The sequence below is a fragment of the Podarcis pityusensis genome (assembly GCF_964106645.2).
Source record: "Podarcis pityusensis genome assembly, chromosome: 8".
NCBI lineage: Eukaryota > Metazoa > Chordata > Lepidosauria > Squamata > Lacertidae > Podarcis > Podarcis pityusensis.
The window spans coordinates 4,577,520-4,600,678 of NC_138033.1; the positions used below are offsets into that span (position 1 = coordinate 4,577,520).

At 46.3% G+C, this 23,159-nt stretch overlaps 1 protein-coding gene across 8 annotated transcripts in view; it reads left to right on the top strand.

Moving 5' to 3' along the window:
• LOC308484189 (cytochrome P450 2G1-like) overlaps window positions 1-20,002 on the top strand; it is a 112,624-nt gene extending 92,622 nt beyond the window's left edge. For 4 of the 8 annotated variants that reach the window (XM_081018901.1, XM_081018902.1, XM_081018909.1 and 1 more), the window contains 9 exons: window positions 6,290-6,522; window positions 7,876-8,038; window positions 8,719-8,868; window positions 13,108-13,268; window positions 16,289-16,465; window positions 17,627-17,768; window positions 17,928-18,115; window positions 19,359-19,500; window positions 19,591-20,002. In XM_081018901.1, coding sequence (XP_080875027.1) covers window positions 6,290-6,522; window positions 7,876-8,038; window positions 8,719-8,868; window positions 13,108-13,268; window positions 16,289-16,465; window positions 17,627-17,768; window positions 17,928-18,115; window positions 19,359-19,500; window positions 19,591-19,772 — 1,538 coding nt within the window. In that variant the 3' untranslated portion in view covers window positions 19,773-20,002. Of the gene's footprint in view, window positions 1-469; window positions 612-719; window positions 908-1,427; window positions 1,570-1,660; window positions 2,243-5,992; window positions 6,061-6,289; window positions 6,523-7,875; window positions 8,039-8,718; window positions 8,869-13,107; window positions 13,269-16,288; window positions 16,466-17,626; window positions 17,769-17,927; window positions 18,116-19,358; window positions 19,501-19,590 lie in introns of those variants that run through there. The other 4 variants (XM_081018906.1, XM_081018904.1, XM_081018905.1 and 1 more) reach the window with 2 other exon arrangements.
• The last annotated feature ends 3,157 nt before the right edge of the window (window positions 20,003-23,159 follow it).

Below are 23,159 nucleotides of genomic sequence, written 5' to 3' on the forward strand. Positions count from 1 at the left end.
GGAGAGTTCTATTGAAGGCTACAGGCTGGGATGGCTTTGCCCTGCTCTCCGCAGTTGGTTGCAACCATGCTTCTGAATACCAGTTGTTGGAAACCACGGGAGGGGAGAGGACTGTTGTGCTTGAACCCTCCTTCCCAGTGGATCATCTGGTTGGCTGCTGTGAGAACAGGATGCTGGAGTAGATGGGACTGATTCAGCAGGCACTTCTCCTTTGCCTCTGTAACCTTTCTGCACAAAGGGACTGTGTGGTTGCTCCCTCCCACTCCACCCAACCCTCTGTTTCCCACACAATCATTGGGCTGCTTTTCAGCACTCCACAACTGACCCTTCCCCTCATTGCATGACATCACTGTAGCTCAGCCAATCCGTAGGGGAGAGAGAGCTTCATAGATAGGAGGCAGTCAGATTGTAGCCTATCGCAAAATATAATATGTGAAATATCCTCTTTTCTCGTTTTTCTTCTTGCTAGGAAAAGGAAAACCCAAACTCAGAGTTCTTCCTAGAGAATCTAATTATGACAACCCTCAATGTCTTCTTTGCTGGCACGGAAACAGTCAGCAGCACCTTGCGCTATGGCTTCCTGCTTCTACTGAAATACCCGGAAATTGAAGGTGAATGCGGAAGTAGCTGTAAAGGAGGGTGGAGAAATCTCTTTGTTTTTGCCAGTTATGAAGGTGCAAATGGACACTTTTTGTCACATCCTGCTGATTTCTCAACAGAGAAGATCCACAAAGAGATTGAACGTGTGATTGGCCTGAATCGCACTCCCAACATGGATGACCGTCCCCTGATGCCCTACACGGATGCTGTGATCCACGAGATCCAGAGATTCGCTGACATGCTCCCTTTGGGGTTAGCAAGACGTGTGACCCGTGATACCCAGTTCCGGGGATACACCATTCCCAAGGTATTTTGGTTTCACTCATTCCTGAGACTTAGACCCACCGTTCAGTACAATTTCCTGACATGGTTTGTGAGCTAACAAATTCCTCTGAGGCACCTCTATCTCTGACCTGTCTGCCATTATCATTGTGGGGGTATCCAAGCAAATCCAAAATAAGACCTGAAGAGCCCAGCCAGATGACGCGATGTTGGTTCCACATCTTCTAGTGCTACCTTCCCCAAAGGAGTAGTGGTGGTTATGGAGCTTAAAGGGGTTAATTCTAACCCTCTAAAAGCCATTTCCCCCTTCCCTTCTCATCAGGAAGAACTCTCTGATGGTAAGAGCTTTGAGGCTGTGGAAAGGGCTCCCTCAGAAGGTGGTGGAATCTCTTTCCACCAAGGTTTTTCAACAGAGGTTGGATGGCCATCTGCCATGGAAGCTTTAGTTGAGATCTCTTCATCACAGGTGGCTGCACTAGATGGCCCACAGGTCCTTTCCAGCTCTACAATCTATGGTTCTAAGATTCTCTCCCTCTCTTGGTCAGGGGACTGAAATCTTCCCTGTGCTTGGATCTGTGCTGAGAGACCCCAAATATTTTGCAAGACCAGACGTGTTTGACCCCCAACATTTCCTGGATGAGAACGGGCAGTTCAAGAGGAATAAGGCTTTTATGCCATTCTCCGTCGGTTAGTGAGTCCTCTTCCCTTCCCAAGCCACTGCCAAGTCGTGTCTAACAGCACCCTGAAAGCCTGTATTCACCTTCCTCCTCTTTCCTAGGGAAACGCTATTGCTTTGGGGAGCACCTCGCTCGGATGGAGCTCTTCCTCATCCTCACCAGCATCCTGCAGAACTTCCGCTTCAAATCTCCCATCCCTCCTGAAAAGATCAACATCTCTCCCATGCTGGTTGGCTTTGCCACCCTTCCGCATTTTTATGAGATGTGTGCCATTCCCCTCTGAAGGTGGTCAGGTGTCTTGGAGAAGCAGAACCCCATCGTCACCAACCTTGGCCACCCAAAAGGAGACACACACACAAAACACACACACACACAAACCTAATGTCCACACACCCATAATTTTAGCAATGGCAATGTTTAACATTTTCCCATTTTCTGGAATTACTTCTTTGTCTACATGTTTAGTATCTTGCTGCCTTATTTCTTGTGAATGTTCATTTTTCTGCTGCACCCCTCATTGAGGAAGCTGCAAGATCAAATATTTTGTCTTGGTTCTCTATTCTCTTCTTTTACCTGTACTTCTATTTATAAGGCATACCAGAATCACAGCTGTAAAAGCATCCCTCAAAATTCTAATGTCAGCTGCTGTTCCCATGTTGTGAATAAAGAGATCACAGATTTCACTTTGGAGCTGTCCTTTCACCCCACTTTCTTGTACAGTAGAACAGTTCACTCTACCCACCATATTATGCCCCCTGACTATTGAACCTTATTGATCTATTCTATGCTCACAGAGGCATGAGCAGATAGTTTAATTCAAATTTCCACCTTTGTTTCCTTCAAAGATGTGACTAGTCCTAGAGAAAGGATTATCGCTTACAAAGTATATTTTATCCACTTCTCAGCTATATGTTTATCTTCTTTATATCTAGCCAAAATATCAGGAGGTATAGCCACCTGAGTCAGAGGAAGATAGGGCTGGGTCTCTTGCAATTTCATGTAAAGATTCAAACACATTAGCCACACTCCCCCTTTAAAAAGGGGGGGGGAGAAGCTCCTTGCGTGGCGAGTTCCCGCCTCCCCCCCCCCCGAGGAAATAAAGACACAGGACACAAGAATTCAGGTTAATGGGCCAAATTAGGCCACAACTTTATTGATTACAGGAATTGAGCGGTATTGGCTTAGGCATTGGTCCTAACTGCTAACCGGCTCATAGGCCGGAAGAGTTAACCACCAGTGGGAGGAGCCCTGCTGAGGCACGTCAACTAGGACCTCCCCCCGGTGTCACCGCGTGGGGGCGTGCTGTGGGCCCACACCTCCTTAGGCTTAGGACAAGGCCATGCCCCCCGGAATCCTTTACCAGACTACCCTTGTTTGGGGAAGGTGATGGCGCTCCTTCCCCCTTCATTTGCAGAACAATAGAACAGTATCCCCACCAATGCCTAACCGCACCTGCAGTGTCTAAATTATTTGTGACTGGCCAAAATATCACATGTCATATTCTCTCTTGAATTATCAGATGGGAGTTTCTTTGCAACGTGTGCTTCAGATTTTGGAGAAAGTTGACTCAGACACCCGACAGGCAGCAGGGAGAGAACAGACAGAAAATAATCTTGCATTTTCAAAATACCAACAGAGCAATTCTTATTGGGTTAGTTGGTTAGGCTACAAATAGGGATGGGCTCTTGTTCAGAACTGGGCTGTTCACATTTCTGAAGAAGGGAACTTTCTGGGCACATGAAGGAGTCTTAAAAGTCCAATACTTTTATTAAACAGACATGTTTAAAAGGCTGTATGATACGAGTCCACCAAAGGCCTGGAGGAAGAGCAATATTTTCACCTGGTGCCTAAAAATATATAATGAAGGCTCCAGGCAAACCTCCCTGGAGAGAGCATTCCACAGACAGGGAGCCACCACAGAAAAGTTCCTGTTTCATGTTGCCACCCTCCAGCCATCTCGTGGAGGAGGCACACAAAGAAGGACCTCAGATGATGAACACAACGTCCAGGATAGTTTGTATGGGGAGAAGCGGTCCTTGTACAACCTCTTAGTGGGCACAAAAAGGACCCGTGTGCAGTTGTACCAATACCATCCCAGAGCTGTCTCTATCCAAATCTCCTAGGGTCCAGGTGTTGTGGCAAACTGAAATTCTGAAGTGCATTTGCTCTAAACGGCAACCTCTGTAGACATGGTTCTTCTAAGGCTGTGCTACGAAAATCAATGCTGTCCTTTTTGTTTTAATACCACACCAGTGGTCTGTCCCTCCCCAGTCCCTTTCTGGTAAACTCCTTGGTAAACTCAAAAGCTCACTCGATATTTTGTGACACTTTGGTTGGCCCTAATAAAGGGACATGGGATTTTTCACAATAAAACTGGCTGCTTAACCCTGAGCTGTGCATGGTAATGTAACTGAACCCTGTCCCTGCTTGGCTTATTCGGCCGGATTTCTTCTTGAGAAAAGCTATTATATATGGGGTGCACAGACAAATGACAACACGTTCGTCCTGCAAAATAAATGGTTTGTACTTCATCCCTGCCTGTCCCTGCTCCATAACACCATTGCGTGGTGAGTTCCCGCCTCCCCCCCTCGGAAATAAAGACACGAGACGCAAGATTTTAGGTTAATGGGTCAAATTAGGCCACAACTTTATTGATTACAGGAACTGAGTGGTATTGGCTTAGGCATTGGTCCTCACAACTAACCGGCTTCAGCCTGCTTGCTTGAAGACCGGCAAGGGTTAACCACCAGTAGGGGGAGTCCTGCTGATGCACATCAACTAGGAGTTCCCCCCGGGGTCACTGCTCGGGGGCGTGCCATAGGCCCACACCTCCATAGGCTTAGGACAAGGCCACGCCCCCCGGAATCCTTTACCAGACTACTCTTCGATTTAGGGGAAGGTGTGGTGCTTCCTCCCCCCCTCTCATCTGCATAACAATACCCTTACCAATGCCTAACCGCCAATGAAAAGGGAGTTGTGTCGATTTGCTACGAGGTAGGCAAAAAACCCAAAAGCTGGTGCCAATTTGCCAGCTGGGAAAAATTCCTACCAGGCTCCTCAACGGCGACCAACCGAAGCCCATAGCAATGTCAGAGAGCCTAACCTAATGGTTGGGTGGGTGGGAAAACCTGCTCAGCTGTAGCGCGGAAAGAGGGGGGTCCTCAGTCACGCCGGCCCTAAATAGGGCAGGCCACGCCTCCCGCACTAGCCGATTGGCTGGCCGGGGGGGTGACGCGTCCGAGGATTCCCCCAGTATCGCGGGAGCTGTGAGCCAGCCCCCGCGTGCGTGGAGAGGGGCGTGAAGCCCGCAATCCCACTTCCTCTCCAGCTCGGAAGTGGCTTTGTTGGAGATCTAGCAGGCAAGCTTGATTTTTGTAACACACTTTATGTAGGGTGGCCCTTGATATTGGTCCTGAAGCTGTAAAACAGTGTAAAACACCCTTTCACCTTTTGTCAACATTGGGCACTTCTGTTGCATGTAGACCCTGCAAACACTCCTAACAGAGTAGGGGAAATAGGCAGGTGTGCCTGGAGGATCAGGTTTTATGATCCATTGGTGGCGGGGAATGTGCGAAAATAAGTAACAAGGAAAGCTGGTAAATAGATCAGGATATCTCTTGATATGATATGAGAGGAGTCCTGAGAGGAGAGGAGATACGATACCCATCTTCGAACATCTGGGGGGGGGGGGTTTCAAAAAAAATAAATATTCATTTTATAACACTAATAAACAACACAAAAAAACAAAAAAAAACAAAGAATACAAACAAATTCTTGTCTTATCCTTATTTTTTCTAAACATTGTTAGGTGAGCTTCCCCAAGTCCCCGCATCTGATTTTCATTTTATCGCATCTTTAGCAGTTTACATATATCATAATTTTTAACCATTTTTTAAATCACACTACTTTTACCATTATAATCTTCACATATTATCCCTTACAAATAATACTATTTTAAAATACACTATCTTCTACTGCTAACCCTACAGCCTATATCCACTTCCAAAGCTATTCTAAGATTTAAAAAATAACATTTTTTTTCAAATATTCTTCAAACTTCTTCCAATCTTCTTCCACCTTCTCTTCTCTCTGGTCCCGGAGTCTCCCAGTCAGTTCGGCAAGTTCCATATAGTCCATCCATCTTCGAACATCTGAATGGCTGACACATGGAAGATGGAGCAAGCTTGTTTTCTCCCGCTCTGGAGGGCACCTTCAAATTATGAGATCTCAACAAAACATCAGGAAGAACTTTCTAACAGTAAGAGCTGTTCGACAGTGGAACAGACTCCTGCGAGAGGTGGTGGACTCTCTTTCCTTGGAGGTTTGTAAACAGATGTTGGAGGCCCATCTGTCAGGGATTCTGTAGCTCAGATTCCTGCATTGCAGGGGGTTGGACTAGATGACCCTTGAGGTCCCTTCCAACTCTACAATTTTGCTGCTCTCCTCTTAGTCTTACACCAGCAGAGACCCTGTCAAATGATACAGAATTCTGAGAAATGAGGTGAGAGAATTGTGTTTGACTCCTTGAAGCTCCTTGGTGGTGCAGACTTGGGCAGCAGCTCCCTGTCACCACTATCTGTCCATCTGAACTTTGCTCTGGAAGGTCTTCTCTTGACTTGAAAGAAGACCCTGAGCAGAGAGTAAACAGGTTGCACAATTTCAAGGAGGAGGTTCTTCCAAAGGTATGTAACAGGCTCAACTCGGACTGCGCAGGTATTTTCTCTTCCCAGCTGCTCAGCAACACATTGCCTGCAGAGCTCCACAGGCCACCCACAAGCTCCCCATGGATCCCCTCGGAGCAGCAACCCTTTTCCTGGTCATCTGCCTCTCTTGCCTGATGGTCCTCTCAACATGGCGGCAGATGCACCGCAAAAGCAAGATGCCACCTGGACCAACTCCCCTCCCCTTCATCGGGAACCTGTTCCAAGTCAACACAAGCGATATGTACCGTTCACTCATGAAGGTAACTTTCTGTAACAGAGCTTTCCAAACTGTGTGTCACGACACATTAGTATGTTGGCTGCAGTGTGTAGATGTCTCTCTGCTCCTCCCGGGGCTGGAAAGGGGTTAGTTTAATGCCCAGTTTGCTACTAATACTGAGTGACTGTGTTGCAAAATGACAAAGTGTGTTGACAACATGAACCGTTTGGAAAGCTCTGTTCTATGATGCTTCAGAGCACAGTTATCCATTTTCTGAATTGTGGTTATAAAATCATTATTATATGCTGATGGTGAATGAAGATCACTCCAGTCTGCCAACCCAGCCTTCTCTCTTGTCTAATTCCAACTTTGATTCTCCCTCCCCATCCCTCTGCCTAACGGTGTGTGGGAATGGAGGGAAGTTCCAATAGCTGATAGCCACAATGGATCTGCTTTGCCTCTGCGGTTGGAGGCCGAAATGCCTTTGCATCCCAGTTTCTGGAAACCAAACAAGGGAAGAGCGCTTAAAGGTTTCCCAGAAGGTATGGTTACCAGACATCCCCGTTTCCCAGGGACAGTCCCCGGATTTACAAATCTGTCCCCGGACAAAATCCGTCCCCGGAATGTCCCCGGATTTCATTTAATGCCCCCGGATTTATATTTTAAGTGTTGTGGATTTATTAGTAGGGAATGAATGTAGCGTGATTGGTTCAGCGGCACAAGACACATCATATGGGGACTTCCGGCGAGGCAAAATGGCGGGCGCCATGGCAGTGAGCAGCTTCTGAAGCCAGCCAGAGCCAACTGCACTACCCGGCTGGCTCCAGGCTGCTGAGGTGGCCGCTGCTGCCGCCACAGCCGAGGGGGAACTGGGGATGCCCAGAGCGGGAGCAAGAGCACCTGGCCACCCGGCCGACTGCCCAGTGGTGCTCCGGGCCCAGGAAAACCCCGGAGCAGACGCAGGGAGAAGGAGGAGAGGAAAAGGAAGAGAGAGAAAGAGGAAGGAGAAAAAGGAGGGGAGACCCGACCTTGCTGTGCCACTGTCTCTGCTGCTGAGGAGGAGAGGTAGGAGAGCACTGGGAGGGCAAGGACACGTGGCCGAGTCCAGGCCCGACCTGAGCCTACTCCACAGTGGCTAGCGCTCCAAGAGATCAGGCTGGGGCCCAGAGGAAGGCCACGCGACAGAGGAGACCACAGAAGAGAAGATATTACTTAATAAATAAACATTTTTAATAACTTGTTTTTCTCTTTTCAAAAAAAAAAAGGGTCCCCAAATTCTTTGAACAAAATCTGGTAACCTTACCAGAAGGGGCATTTGATTGGTCACTCTGAGAACAGGATCCTGGACTCTTTTTAACCTGATCCAGCAGGCTCTCCTTGTGTTCTCTTTTCACAGATCCGTGAGAAATATGGTCCTGTCTACACCATCCACTTAGGGCCCCGCCGTGTTGTGGTCTTGTGTGGATACGATGCCGTGAAGGAGGCCCTGGTGGATCAGGATGAAGATTTCAGTGACCGTGGAGAACAAGCCACGTTGGACTGGTTTTTCCAGGGTTACGGTCAGTCTCTTCTTGGGCAATTCTTGCCCAGAGCACATGATTACTGGCATTTATATGCCCTTTTTATCACGCTTAGCACTGGAGAGTCTCATTGGCCCTTCTCATGGTCCTATGTAGTAGATTATTGTTAAACCCCTCTTACTGAGGGAAGTCTCTCTCTCTCTACGCCAGTGTGGTGTAGTGGTTAAGAGCGGTGGAGTCGTAATCTGGTGAACCGGGTTCGCTTCCCCGCTCTTCCACATGCAGCTGCTGGGTGACCTTGGGCCAGTCACACTTCTCTGAAGTCTCTCAGCCCCACTCACCTCACAGAGTGTTTGTTGTGGGGGAGGAAGGGAAAGGAGAATGTTAGCCACTTTGAGACTCCTTCGGGTAGTGATAAAGCGGGATATCAAATCCAAACTTTTCTTCTTCTTCTTCTTCTTCTTCTTCTTCTTCTTCTTCTTCTTCTTCTTCTTCTTCTTCTTCTTCTCTCTCTCGCTCTCTCTCTCTCTCTCTCTCTCTCACACACACACACACCTCTCTTACACTTAGAATGTTCTCTCAAAAGCTGAAATTGGGTCTTTCAAACCAGACCAAAAAGCAAAAAAAAAAAAAAATGGGGGGGGGTCTCCATACCTTTGTGGTTTCAGCCACAACATCATTCAATCCTGCTCCTTATTCCTCACTCCTTTGCTTCTCAGGGGTTGGCTTCAGTAACGGGGAACGAGAGAAACAGCTACAGCGCTTCTCCATCACGACGCTGAGGAATTTTGGGATGGGAAAGAGATCCGTCGAAGAGCGGATCCTGGAGGAGACCCACTTCCTGCTGGAATCCCTGAGGGAAACAAAAAGTGAGCTCAGTTTTTGTAACTTCAAGAAATGTGGCTTCATGAGGTGATAGAAATAGTGAACCGAGTGTTTGAATGTTGGTCATAAACAAGCCACTTTGAGAGCTGTTGATAAACGTTGAGGGAGAAAATATCAGATGAAGGAAAGCACCATTAAACTCATAGTGCTTTCTGCAAATTGAAACTCTCCCTCTCTCATATAATATTAGAAGCTGGACTCAAAACCTTGAAGTTGATCCATGGTAGATTCTTAGTAAATGAAAGGTCATGTAGTTTTACACAAGGATGTTGCTGAGACAATCAGACAAGTGTTCAGAGACCAGGAGTTAGTGCTCAGAAGCTGAGCACTCCTGTTTCACCTCACATCATAAGAACATAAGAAATTCCTGCTGAATCTAGCCAATGGCTCATCTAGTGCAGAAGTTTAGGGTTTGAAGGGACCCCAAGGGTCTTCTAGACCAATCCCCCTGTGTGATGGGTTTGGGAGGCCTTTCACAAGAAATACCTCTGCTCACTCAGAGATGTCTTTATTTACATCTATTTACAAGATGCAGAGCATAGCTTTCATGCGTCCGAATTGTCCGTCGCAGATCCCGGAAGTGGGAGCTTTCGGCTCCTCCTCCTGCAAAGCAGCTTGGGCAATCCCAAACACCTTCTTGGTTCCCTGCATTTTAACCGTCTCCGGTCCTGCGCAGAAGGAACTGGCATTGCAGTTTCTGAGCTCTGGAGGCAGTACTGCGCCGAAGATTTCAGATTAAAACTGCAGAGTGGGAGGAAAGGAAGGCCTTTTTCTGCCTCCCCACTTCCAGCTACTCTCTGAAGACTGGAGAAGAGACCCTCGTAAGAATATTAAGGGGGTGGGCAGGGGAAGGACTAGACCATGTGAAATACGAACATAATATTTTACCTGCAGTTCCTTCATTTTCAGCTTTGTATTTTTGTTATTTAAAAAAGCGTGCCTAGACATTCTGTTGTTGCGCCCATAACCTAGGCTTAAAGCGCCATCTAGCTCCTAGCTTTCATACCTCGGTTTCTAATACCACTGGTGCTACCCTCAGAGCTCCTTCTTGAGAAGTCTCTGAGGTCATGATCCAACCCCCAGCTCAGCTGCGTGTAAGCTTCTTTCATTCCAAAAGGAGTTTTTATACCCTCTTCCAGGGCTCTTACCGGCAACCCCTTTGGAAATGGGGTCCGGATTCTGGGACTTCCGGGTTAGCGCCTCCGGCAATGGCAGATTTCCTCTGATCGGGAGGAATCCGCTTCGTGAGAATTAGGGTCTGGACCGCCGCGGCGAGGAGGAGACCCACCAAAAACCACAGGCGGGAGAAGCCTGTGGACGTGGGATTCGGCTGGCACCTTTTGCGCCTCCCCTACTCGCGGGGAAACCCGGTTTCGGGGATCCAGAGCGACGTGGGGTGAGTGGCGCGGTGCTTCAAATCGACTGCTCTTTTCACGGAGTGAAGCGGCATTGCTGTTGCCGGAGAGCGCTGACTTTTTCCTGTGGACAATTGGATTTTAAACAACTGCCCGTGAGTAGAACGGAAAATTGGACTATGAAATTTCTTAATTTGGCACCGAAGCGGGAAGGTCTAAACAGGAAGTCCGCCTTCCGCTTTTGTAAATAGATTGAAGCAAAGACATTGTAAGCTAGAGTCTGGAAAGTCGTTTGTAAAGGACTAAATTTCCATCAGTTAAAATTACTAAACCCCCCTTGGAAGCAGGAGAAGAGGGGGGAATCTTTTTAGACTGTTTAAACCTGCAGAAGAGAGAGTAAAGAAAGATAAATTTCCACAGTCTTGAACCTGGGAGTGGGGTGTCAGGACAGACGTTTTGGGGAAGTTCATTGACTGTGGATAAAACGTTTTTGACAGATAGTTAAAAAAGAGAAACATATTGATTCCAATGTTCCCTTTTGCACTTAAAAGGAACAAAATATCTGAAAAACGAAAGGAACTTTGTTGCTAGATCTGCTTTTAAAAAGACGGATACAAATAGAAATTGTTTCCTCTAGAGGGAGTTTGTGAAACTGTTGTTAGAGTCAACCTGGGGAATTTTGCAGCTGTAGAGATTAAAGATCGTGAGACCAGACTTTGACCTTGAACAAGAATGTGCCCAGAAGAAGCTTTAGTGCTTGCTTTTTGCCAGACAAGCGCTTTACTGGAACAGCTACGTGAGAAGATGGATTTGATGACTGTTGCAGTTGGAAATTTTGGACAAACAGTGAATACCTATATAGAAACCACTCAGGAATCAATCCAGGAATGTGCTTTGACAGAGCAAGTGGCAAAGAAGATAAAGGAGGAGGTTGTTGCTGAACCTCAAGTAGCAGAAATGGAGAGAGCTGCGGCCTTGCAGGAACATAAGTTGTTGTTTTTGACGACTGAACCTGGAGAAAGTCAGATTTGGAGAGATGGAGTACTGTTTGGTTTGGAGATGGGAAGCTGGATAGATCCCCCTATGCAGGGATGTCTTGGCTTTTCGGATCTGACTTTGGGCCAGGGGGAGTTTGGAGTTGTGGGGGCCCTTAACCTTGGAGGGACTTTGAAACATGCCTTTAAATATCTTATGGATTTCAGTGTCGACTATGGAGAATGGGCTGACTTGTTGAGAAGGGATAAAGATATTGTCAAGTTGGAGTCTCCCCGAGAGAAAGGAAGGAAATTAAGAATAAGATCAGCAGAAGATAGTAAAGTACAGGTATAAATATGAAGAAGACCTGTGGAAGGGACATGGAAAAGACTTAAGAGCCTCGGATAGAAGGTCACCAGGTTGATGGACTAGATGGATGGGATAGAAAGGACTGACAAAACCCGAGACCAGGAAGAAGAGACGATGGATGAAGATTGGAAGAAAGTTTTAAAAATTCATTTAGAAAATCATTGTTAAATTAATGAGTATTAGAAAAATGTTGGAATGAAACTATTTGGCTTTAGTAGAAATGTTAAAAAGAATTATGTATAAATATGTTATGCTAAAAAGAATTAGGTATAAATAAGACTTAAGTTTTAAGCTTTAGGGTTTTTTATGGTATGATAAGGTTAAAATAGATTAAGATAATTTAATGACAGAATATTGTGAAAGATGGAAAGGATTTGCTGAGATAATTAATAACTAGAATACAAAAAAGGGAGGTGTGAGGAGGTAGATGAAACAAGTTAATGAAAGATAAAGATTTGGGAATATTGGATTTGTTTTTAAATTTTTTGTTTTGTTTTTTTTTTGATGTATTTGACTTTTGTTTTTATTGACTTGTATTGTTTAATTTCTCTTTTTGTCTACATTTTTTCCTTTTTCTTTTGTTCTTGTTTTTTCCTTTCTTTCTCTGTAATTTTAAATTCTCAATAAATATCATTAAAAAAAAAAAAAGGAAATGGGGTCCGGATTCTGCATCCTAGTAGGTAGGAAACCGAAGTGTACAACAGGGTGGTCCCTAGCAGGCCTTTTGCATATAAATGCATGTTTAAAAAGGCATTTTCACTCAAAATGACACCATCCTCTTATTCGAATTCTTGAGAACTGCACCACCACAACATTTGGAGAAGGATGAAATCGGGTGCGGAGTTAGGTTTCGACATCTGCATTAGTGGGAGAGATGCAGGTCTGTGCTAAAAGACCAAATTCCTCCAGCATCCTAAACGCCCCCCAAGTAAGTCCTCCCCATTGCATGGTGCTAAGAGCAGCATCTTCTAGGAGACCTTCCAGCCTCGAGTTCCAGTGGCCTGTCCATCTTGTGGGTGCACTTCCTGGAGGACCGGATTGGCTCACAGCTGAGTGCCTTCCCCTTGCTCTCCACCCTCTGTTACTCCTGCCTCTTTTACAGGCTCCCGTCCCTCCTCCTCCTCCAGCTCCAGAGCCTTCCCTGCCGGCTTCGTGACACCCTGCAATTCAGGAATCACAGCTAAAAAATCTGCAACATGTAGCTTACCCTCTGGAGCAGCAGAAAATGAGCTTGCTCCATCCTCCATATGACAGCCCTTCTCCCACCATCAGAAACCCGGGTCCGAATCGTCCTGTTCTGCACTTTCCCTGGAGGCCTTTTGCTCAGGTGGTTTTCTACCACTCCCAGCATCTTAAGATGGACATAAGGTCAACTCCGGTTAGGTTTTCTGTGTCATGCTTGAGGGCTAGATTTCAACCCATAACATGGATAAGGCAAGGACTGGACAGCTTTGCAAGTCAAGTGTAGCCTTGACTTGTTCTTGGGCTGAGTGACTTGAGGGGGGGGGATGTCTCTCTTTCTAGGTGCACCCTTTGACCCCACCTACATCCTGAGCCGCTCTGTGTCAAATGTCATCAGCTCCATCATCTTTGGCAACCGCTTTGAATATAAAGATGAGGAATTCCTCTCCTTGCTCACCACTATGCAGGAAACCTACCAGTTTGTTTCCAGCTCTTGGGGACAGGTAAGTTGGAGGGGACGGAGAGAACTTCTATTGTGCATTTGTGAATAATGCTATTTGTCTTGATCTGCTGAAGGCATGGTACACAGGACAGCCAGCTCTGTGTGGGGCTCTGTCATTACCCCCATGTCCAGCAGTGGTCAAGACTGACTAGAAGCATAATTGTAAATTGTATTATGAATCTGCTTGTTTGGTATGTATCAGGGACTGGATGAGATTGGATAAGCAAGAGGCATTAGAACTAGAAGGACATGACAACAGATTCTGCTGGCACGCATACTTATGGTACAGGAAAGGGAAGGTTCATAGAAGTTTTTACAACCATATAATCAGGAAATCACTAATAAGAGTATGGGAAAGATACAAAGACTTATTGGAACAAAAGACCCCATGGTGGCTTACACCACATGAAGCATTACTGCTCAAACCACTTGGAAAGAAAGGAAAATGGCTCACATATGTAGGACCATGATGGAAAATGGAAATTAAGAGATTACGATGAGATCAAAGACCACTTTCAGAGTTGGTTGCATTATCGACAACTATATGAAACACATAAAGAAGATAGCAAGAAAGGATTCAGTTATACAAGATCTAGGTTTCAAACGGAAGTGATTGAAGGGAAAGTGAAATTACTGAAGGCTGCATACAGCATACTATTAGAATGGGAGACAAAAGATAAAGAGGTAAAATCAGTTATGATTAAATGGGCACAAGATGTAGGTCACAATATTATGATGGAAGATTGGGGGAAATTATGGAAAACTGATTTAAAATTTACAGATTGTTCCCTATTGAAGGAGAATTACATGAAGATGATGTACAAATGGTACACGACACCAATGCAGTTAGGGAAAATGTATAAAACTAGTTCAAATATATGTTGGAAGTGTAAGGAAAAATGGTGGGGGGGGATAAGGATGATATGTCTCTGGATAATATGTTTTGTTTTAATTTTGAATAATTTTTTTAAAAAGAAAAGAAAATAAAATAAAAAGACTGATCAGAAGCTGCAGCATCACCAGCTAAGGAGCAAGGTCACATTCAGGGGTCTGAGTGAGGGTGACTAACAAAGAGCCGCATTATATTCTTCCATACCACCACAGCCGGACCAGAATTCTCATGGGTGTCTTTCATGCCCGAACCAAATGCCACCCCCCAGTACATCACAAATCCAGGAGCACAGGAACCCCACCAAGCAGGAGACCATGAAATATTATTATTATTATTATTATTATTATTATTATTATTATTATTATTATTTATACCCCGCCTATCTTGCTGGGTTTCCCCAGCCACTCTGGGTAGCTTCCAACAAAATATTAAAAATACAACCACACATAAAGAGAGGACAAGTGCCTATCTTAAGAAACTAAGTTCTCCGCAAGGGGCCAGAACCTGGGAGAGGCTTAAGAATAGTGTCGACATTTGTTGGAACAAGCGTCTCACTCTGAGCTCTCCATGGTGCTGCAACTCCTGATCTGCCTTGCTCTTTGGTCAGGCTCTGCCTGGAGCAACTTTACAATGTTGTTTCAAGCACACCGTCTGATTCCTCTTCATCCTTGTCCTCATTACACCCTTGTCCATCACAAAGGGGAAGTCAAGCCCTGAGGCTGTGTCTGTGACAGGTTTATAGCTTAGTCAGCACTTGGTACAAAGTTGTTTCTGTACGGAGCTCAGAGGAACCAAGTGAAAGAGGAACTCCTGCTTCTGCCTGCCCCAAAAATCAATCTCAAGTCACTTTGTTCAATATCTTTTTAAAAAAATAATTTTTATTAAGTTTCATATTACCAAATTAAACACATCAAACCAATTAATTCAAATTATATCAATACATATCATATAATCCAATTGTTTTCCAAATTTTAAATTTTTGTGGGGGGTACTCATGCTTCTTGATCGGCAGGAGTCCAATCCTCGAATATTTGTGCTGCTTTCATCTTAAGAATGATATTTCCAGTCCCCTCTTTTCAATCCTTGTCGTTACTCATTTTCCTTTTCATTCACCTCCGAGTTGCTCCACAAGTGGGTTGAAAAAAACAGTCTTATTTGTGTTTCTGTGTGGGCTTTGTACTGCTCTCTCGTAAATCACTCTCATCCAATAGTCCAGGCATTTCCGCTCGAGCAAGCAATCGCCATTTTGTCGTTCCGATGAAATACAGTCTAAAAGCTCGCTCTTTAACTTTCCCGACCTGTTGCATCATAAGTTAGTCTTTTTCCAGGAGGGCTGCCCCTTCCAGATCACAATCTCCTCAAAAATAATAAATCTTCGGCTCGCCCTCCCCAAGACCAAACCTCCTGCAACACAGGTCTCGTATCACATCTCCATTCTAACTGCGTCACAAAGAGAGCCCTTCTTCTTTCCAAATCCTTCACAAAGTAAAACCTTTAAGTTCATATTATATCCACACAGCTCATTTTTAGTCCCATTTGCAATTAGTTTCTGTGACGGATCTTCTAAGAGGGAGGGTTATTAGTTAATCACATAGAGCAAAAAAATAAAAAGTCGTTTCCCCCCCCCCCTTTCAGTTCCGTTGCATTCCATTCCACATACCATGTCTGTAGTACTTGGATGTAATCTTCCGTCTCAGTCTTCTTCATTTCAGTGGTAAAATTGTAAGCAGATAAAAACCTCCTGCCTCTCTTGAAGCATGTGCGTTATCTTTCACCAATTTTTTTCCCCTTTTAAGTAACGCAACTAGTTTCGCACCTGGAAGCAGCTTCGGAGGAGTTCCGAGGTCCGCCGAGGGTTGTGCACCCAGTGCCTCACCCCCTCCTTCTTCCGAACTCGGGGGTGATTTATGGCAACAGCGGGTGAAAACTGCATCTCTCCCCACTGGAGAGATGAAGGGAGACTGATTTACTCCCCATAATCAGCCTCTAATTACCTCGTGCGGGCTGGATAGATGTTAATATCCGCCATCTTCCAAGGCGCCCCTAGCGGGGGCCCCCCACTTTGTTCAATATCTGTTCTCCCTCTTCCTCCTGCCAACGCTGCATTCCTCCAAACCCATCACACACAGCTCTACGAGATGTTCTCCGGCATCATGCAGCACCTGCCTGGCCCACAAGAGAAAGCCTTCAAGAAGCTCTTGCTCATGAAAGAGTTCTTTGTGAGGAAGATAAAAGCCAACAAGGAGACCCTGGACCCCAACAACCCTCGGGATTTCATTGATTGCTTCCTAGTGAAAATGCAGCAGGTACGATTGTGTTCTTCTAAGTACTATGGTCAATTTCTGTGTAAGGAAACTTTGTAGACCCTGTTTCAACCAGGGAAATTTTGAAACTTGGATGGCTTTAAAAGAAGATTCAACACATTGATGAGGAGAGTTCTATTGAAGGCTATTGGCCAGGATGGCTGTGCCCTACCCTCCATGGGTTGGTTGCAACCATGCTTCTGAATACCGGTTGTTGGAAACCACGGGATGAAAGAGGGCTCTTGTGCTCAAACCCTCCTTCCCAGTGGGACATCTGGTTGGCTGCTGTGAGAACAGGATGCTGGACTAGATGGGCCTGATTAAGCAGGACTTCTCCTTTGCCTCTGTAGCCTTTCTGCACAAAGGGACTGTGTGGTTGCTCCCACCCACTGAGAGCCAGCGTGGTGTAGTGGTTAAGAGCGGTAGTCACGTAATCTGGTGAACCGGGTTCGATTCTCCGCTCCTCCACATGCAGCTGCTGGGTGACCTTGGGCTAGTCACACTTCTCTGAAGTCTCTCAGCCCCACTCACCTCACAGAGTGTTTGTTGTGGGGGAGGAAGGGAAAGGAGAATGTTAGCCGCTTTGAGGCTCCTTAAAGGGAGTGAAAGGCGGGGTATCAAATCCAAACTCTTCTTCTTCTTCCCACTCCACCCAGCCATCTGTTTCCTACACAACCGTTGGGCTGCTTTTCAGAACTCCACGACTGTTCCTTCCCCCTCAGCCAATCAGTAGGGGAGAGAGAGCTTCATAGAAAGGAGGCAGTCAGGATGGCGCTGTGGGTTAAACTACAGAGCCGAGGACTTGCCAATCAGAAGGTCGGCGGTTGGAATCCCGCAACGGGGTGAGCTCCCATTGCTCGGTCCCTGCTCCTGCCAACCTAGCAGTTCGAAAGCACATCAAAGTGCAAGTAGATAAACAGGTATCGCTCCGGCGGGAAGGTAAACGGCGTTTCTGTGAGCTGCTCTGGTTTGCCAGAAGCGGCTTAGTCATGCTGGCCACATGACCCAAAAGCTGTACGCCGGCCCCCTCGGCCAATAAAGCGAGATGAGCGCTGCAACTCCAGAGTCCTCCATGACTGGACTTAATGGTCAGGGGTCCCTTTACCTTTACCTTTACTAAGTTATAAGTGAAACATCCTCTTTTCTCGTTTTTCTTCCGGCTAGGAAAAGGAAAACCCAAACACAGAGTTCTTCCAAGAGAATCTTGTTATGACAGCCCTCAATGTCTTTTTCGCTGGCACAGAAACGGTCAGCACCACCTTGCGCTATGGCTTCCTGCTTCTATTGAAATACCCAGAGATCGAAGGTGAATGGGGAAGGGGCTGGAAAGGAGGGTGGAGAGGTGTGTCCTTGCCTTTCTATGGGATGGTCCCTCTTTGTTTTCCCAGCTATGAGCTGGGATCCTTGTTTAGTTCCCTGAAGGTGCAAATGGACACTTTGTCACATCCTGCTGATTTCTCAACAGAGAAGGTCCACAAAGAGATTGAACGGGTGATTGGCCTGAATCGCATTCCCAACATGGATGACCGTCCCCTGATGCCCTATATGGATGCTGTGATCCATGAGATCCAGAGATTCTCAGATCTGGTCCCAACAGGCGTAGTAAGACGTGTGACCCGTGATACCCAGTTCCGGGGATACACCATTCCCAAGGTATTGTGGTTCTATTAATTCCTGAGACGAAGACTCTGCCATTCAGTACAATCTCCAGACATATTTTGAAGGCCGACAAAATTCCCTTAGGTACCTCTGTCCCTGACCTATCTGTCATCAGCACTCTAGGGTTATAAGAGTCAAATCCAAAATAAGACCAGAAGAGCCTGTTAGATTTCTGTTATGCCACTGTGCAGTTTTGGGAGTCACAAGACTCTGTTTACATTCCAGACTGTTGGAAGTCTCACAGGAGACGGGAGACAGATGTTGATGTTACTGGTTTCCTGTTTCTTTGTTCCAGTTGTTCACTGATTCTCACAGAGAGTAGATGCATATTCTTTACTATCCTGCGTAGTTAGAAATAAATGTAGCGATGTAGCACACATTTCTTGGCTCCTTCTACTGTTTGGATACTCTGAGTAATGGAGCAGCATGCCTGAAGCCTCATCAAAGGCCAGTGGCGTAGCGTGGGTTGTCAGCACCCGGGGCAAGGCAAGTAATTTGCGCCCCCTAACCCATGGATTTGCGCCCCCTAACCCGTGGATTTGCGCCCCCTAACCCGTGGATTTGCGCCCCCTAACCCCCAGATGTTGCACCCGGTGCGGCTGGCCCCCCTGCACCCCCCGCGCTACGCCACTGTCAAAGGCTTAGGTCATTAATCATCATCGGAGGAGGAGAGCCTGATGGATTAGGAAAATGCAACGAGGACGAGAGCCATTACAGTTCGGTCGTACGGAACCTCCGACAGAGCCCAGCCAGATGACACTACATTAGGCCCATTTCTCTTGGTGCCTTCTTCCCCAAAGCAGTGGTGGTGGGTTTTCTTATGAGGCTGAAAGGTGGCTTAGTTCTAACTCTCCAAAAGCTATGGTATTTCTCACATGGAGCAGTTGTTAATTTAACTTCATGAAGGCAAAGTTATTACCAACTAGCTATCTGTGGGAAGGCCACAAAAACAGGACAATTTAATAATCATTGTCATCGTCATCATCTTCTGCATATTAGTACTGGAGGGAGGCCAAGGGACCATCACAGATGCCTGCATTTGGGGACTCTCCTCAGAGGTGCATGGCTATGAAGGCCGTCATGATAATTTTCTGCAGTACAAAATTGACCAGTACACTACTGGGCCTGGTGGTAGATAACAGGATTTGCTCCTCCAAATCTCAGAATGATTTCTTGTCACCCAGAAGAATCTTCCATTTCTCCCATCTCTTCTCATTTCTCTCTGTTTCTTGTTCAGGGGACTGAAGTGTTTCCCATGCTCGGGTCTGTGCTGAAAGACCCCAAACATTTTGCAAGACCAGATGTGTTTGACCCCCAACATTTCCTGGATGAGAATGGGCAGTTCAAGAGGAATAAGGCTTTTATGCCATTCTCTGCTGGTGAGTGAGTCCCCTTCCATTCCCAGACACTCTTTAGCTGTCTATAAAGGCACTGTGAAAGCCCACATTCACCTTCCTCCTCTTTCCTAGGGAAACGCTATTGCTTTGGAGAGCAGCTGGCCCGAACGGAACTTTTCCTCTTCTTCACCAGCATCCTGCAGAACTTCCGCTTCAAATCCCCCATCCCTACTGAAAAGATCGACATCTCTCCCATGCTGGTTGGCTTTTTCAATGTCCCACATTTTTATGAAATGTGCGCCATTCCCCTCTGAAGGTGATCAGGTGTCTTGGAGAAGCGGAGTCCCATTGTCACCTACCTTGGCCACCTGACTGACAAAAGAGGCACATTCTTCAACATGTAAAGGGCCAGAGCAGGTTAACCATCCCATGCTCTCATCCTTTCTTTTGAAGCTCCTCCATTATCTCTGTTTCCACTTGTGGAATTTCCTTCCTCTGCCATGGTTGTAGAATACATCTAACATTACAGTCATATCTCGGGTTACAGACGCTTCAGGTTGCGGTTTTTTTGGGTTACGGACCGCCAAAACCCGGAAGTACTAGAACAGGTTACTTCCGGGTTTTGGTGGCCGCGCATGTGCAGAAGCACTAAATCATGGTTTGCGCATGCGCAGAAGTGCTGAATCGCAACCCGCGTGTGCACAGACGTGCAGCTGTGGGTTGCAGACACTGCGGGTTGCAAACATGCATCCCTCACAGATCACGTTCGCAACCCGAGCATCCACAGTATGTATGTTTTTGTGTGTGTGTGTGTGTGTGTGTGTGTGTGGCAAATACGTGTATATAACATAACATCCACACTCGCATAGCAAGCATCAGATTCTACATTAACATGAATGATTCTTATTAATCCAGTGTCTAATGTCCCAGGTAGAGCACAGAAGATTTTTTTAAAATGCCCCATGAAAATTCGTTCCCAGAGAATAATATAGTCCAAGCCATTTTGTGCAGATAGATATTATCTGCAAATCAGCTTCAGCTGGTGCAGAATTTGGTGGCAAGGTTGTTCCCTGCACCAAGACAGTTTGCAGATAAGGCCAATGACAGCACTGGCTGCCAATTAGCTTCCGGGCCCAATTTAAAGTGGTGGTTTTCCCCTATGAAGCCTTTAATGGTTCTGGACCGCAATACCTGAAGGACTGCCTCTCCCCATATAGTGACTCAGACCCTGTGGCCATCATCTGATGCCCTTCTTCATGTGCCTCCTCCATGAGAGCTCCAGAGGGTGGCAAAACAAGAACAGGCAGGGAAGGACTGGAGGCAGACAGACCACTGGTTTGGTATTAAAACCAAAAGGACGACCTTGTTTTTCGTTGCACAGCCTTAGAAGAGGCATGTCTACAGAGTTGTCGTGCAGAGCCGATGCACTTCAGAATTTCAGTTTACCACAACACCTGGACTCTAGGAGATTTGGATAGAGATGGCTCTGCGATGATATTGGTACAACTGCACACAAGTCCTTTTTGTGCCCACTAAGAGGTTGTGTGAGGGTTTGCACAAGGACCACCTCTCCCCATACACACTATCCTGGACTTTGTGTTCATCATCTGAGGCCCTTCATAGAATCATAGAATCATAGAGTTGGAAGAGACCACAAGGGCCATCGAGTCCAACCCCCTGCCAAGCAGGAAACACCATCAGAGCACTCCTGACATATGGTTGTCAAGCCTCTGCTTAAAGACCTCCAAAGAAGGAGACTCCACCACACTCCTTGGCAGCAAATTCCACTGTCAAACAGCTCTTACTGTCAGGAAGTTCTTCCTAATGTTTAGGTGGAATCTTCTTTCTTGTAGTTTGGATCCATTGCTCCGTGTCCGCTTCTCTGGAGCAGCAGAAAACAACCTTTCTCCCTCCTCTATGTGACATCCTTTTATATATTTGAACATGGCTATCATATCACCCCTTAACCTCCTCTTCTCCAGGCTAAACATGCCCAGCTCCCTTAGCCGTTCCTCATAAGGCATCGTTTCCAGGCCTTTGACCATTTTGGTTGCCCTCCTCCGGACACGTTCCAATTTGTCAGTGTCCTTCTTGAACTGTGGTGCCCAGAACTGGACACAGTACTCCAGGTGAGGTCTGACCAGAGCAGAATACAGTGGCACTATTACTTCCCTTGATCTAGATGCTAGATTCCCTTGATCTAGATGCTATACTCCTATTGATGCAGCCCTTCTTTGTATGCTTCCTCCATGAAAGGGCTGGAGGGTGACAACATGAGAACGGGGCCTTCTCTGCAGTGGCTCCGCAGCTGTGGAATGCTCTCCCCAGGAAGTTTTGCCTGGAGCCTTCACTATATATATTTTAGGCACCCGGTGAAAACGTTCCTTTTCAACCAAAACTTTGGCTGATTAATATTCTACAGCCATTTAAGATGTGCCTGTGGGAAGCGGGGTATCGCTGTTTAGCTTTAATAATTTACTTGTGTTTTTATCTTGTATTTTATTCCATGGACCGCCCAGAGATCTTAGGATGACGGGAAGTATATAAATCAAATAAAGAAACTAATAAGACCTGTTTCACATTGGATTCCAACCTGCAGCAGCCAGCATGGCCCTCGATTCGGGGTGATAATGATGGAAGTTGTATTCCAACAACAACCGATGAATATTATAGAGCTATGAAATTGGTTCTGTGATCCTCACAATCCTGAGTGGCTTGGGGCTAAGGCAGGAGTGCCATGGCCCTGGTACCGAAATTTGTGGGTGCCCAGGCCCTTCCTGGGGATTTTTGTGGGTGCTCAGGCACCCCGGGCCTGAGGGAGTAGGCACCTATGGGCTGGGGATACAACTGGGGTGCTGTCCTAGAGGATGGACCCCCTGCCCTTTTCCCTTTAGAGGCTGAAGGAGGGGAGGCTGCTGCCATATCCCTGGAGGGGCAGTCAAAGGACAGGGGTGGGTATTTAAGGGCTTTCTGCAGGGATCTTGGCCATGTCAGAGAAAGACAAGCTGTTGCCCAGGTGGATCTAATTCAGTAGGGCATTTCTGCAATCATTCTGATCCAGTAGGTTGTTAGTCTACTAAAGAAGCAGAATGGTGAAGCCATTTCACTTGGATGAAAGAATTGTGGGGATGCTCATCAAATTTACAGATGACATGAAACTGGGAGGGATAGCCAATGCCATAGAAGAGAAAATCGGGATTCAAGACAACCTTAACAGATTGGAGAACTGGGCCCAAACTAACAAAATGAACTTTAGTAGGGACAAATGTCAAGTTCTGCACTTAGGTAGGAAGAAACAGCTGCACAAATATAACATGGGGAGACACCTGGCTTGCCATTGTACACGGGCAAAGGATCTAGGGATCTTGGTGGACCACAAGGTGAGCATGAGTCAACCGTGTGATGCAGCAGCAAAAAAAAGCTAAAGCTATTCTAGACTGCATCAACAGAAGACTAGTGTCCAGATCAAGGGAAGTAATAGTCCCACTCTATTCTGGCTTGGTCAGATCACACCTGGAATACTGTGTCCAGTTCTGGGCACCACAGTTTAAGAAGGATGTTGGCAAGTTGGAAGGTGGGCAGAGGAGGGCAACCAGGATGTTCAAGGGTCTGGAAACCAAGCCTTACAAGGAACAGTTGAGGCAGTTGGGTATGTTTAGACTGGATAAGAGGAGACTGAGAGGAAACATGTTAGCCATCTT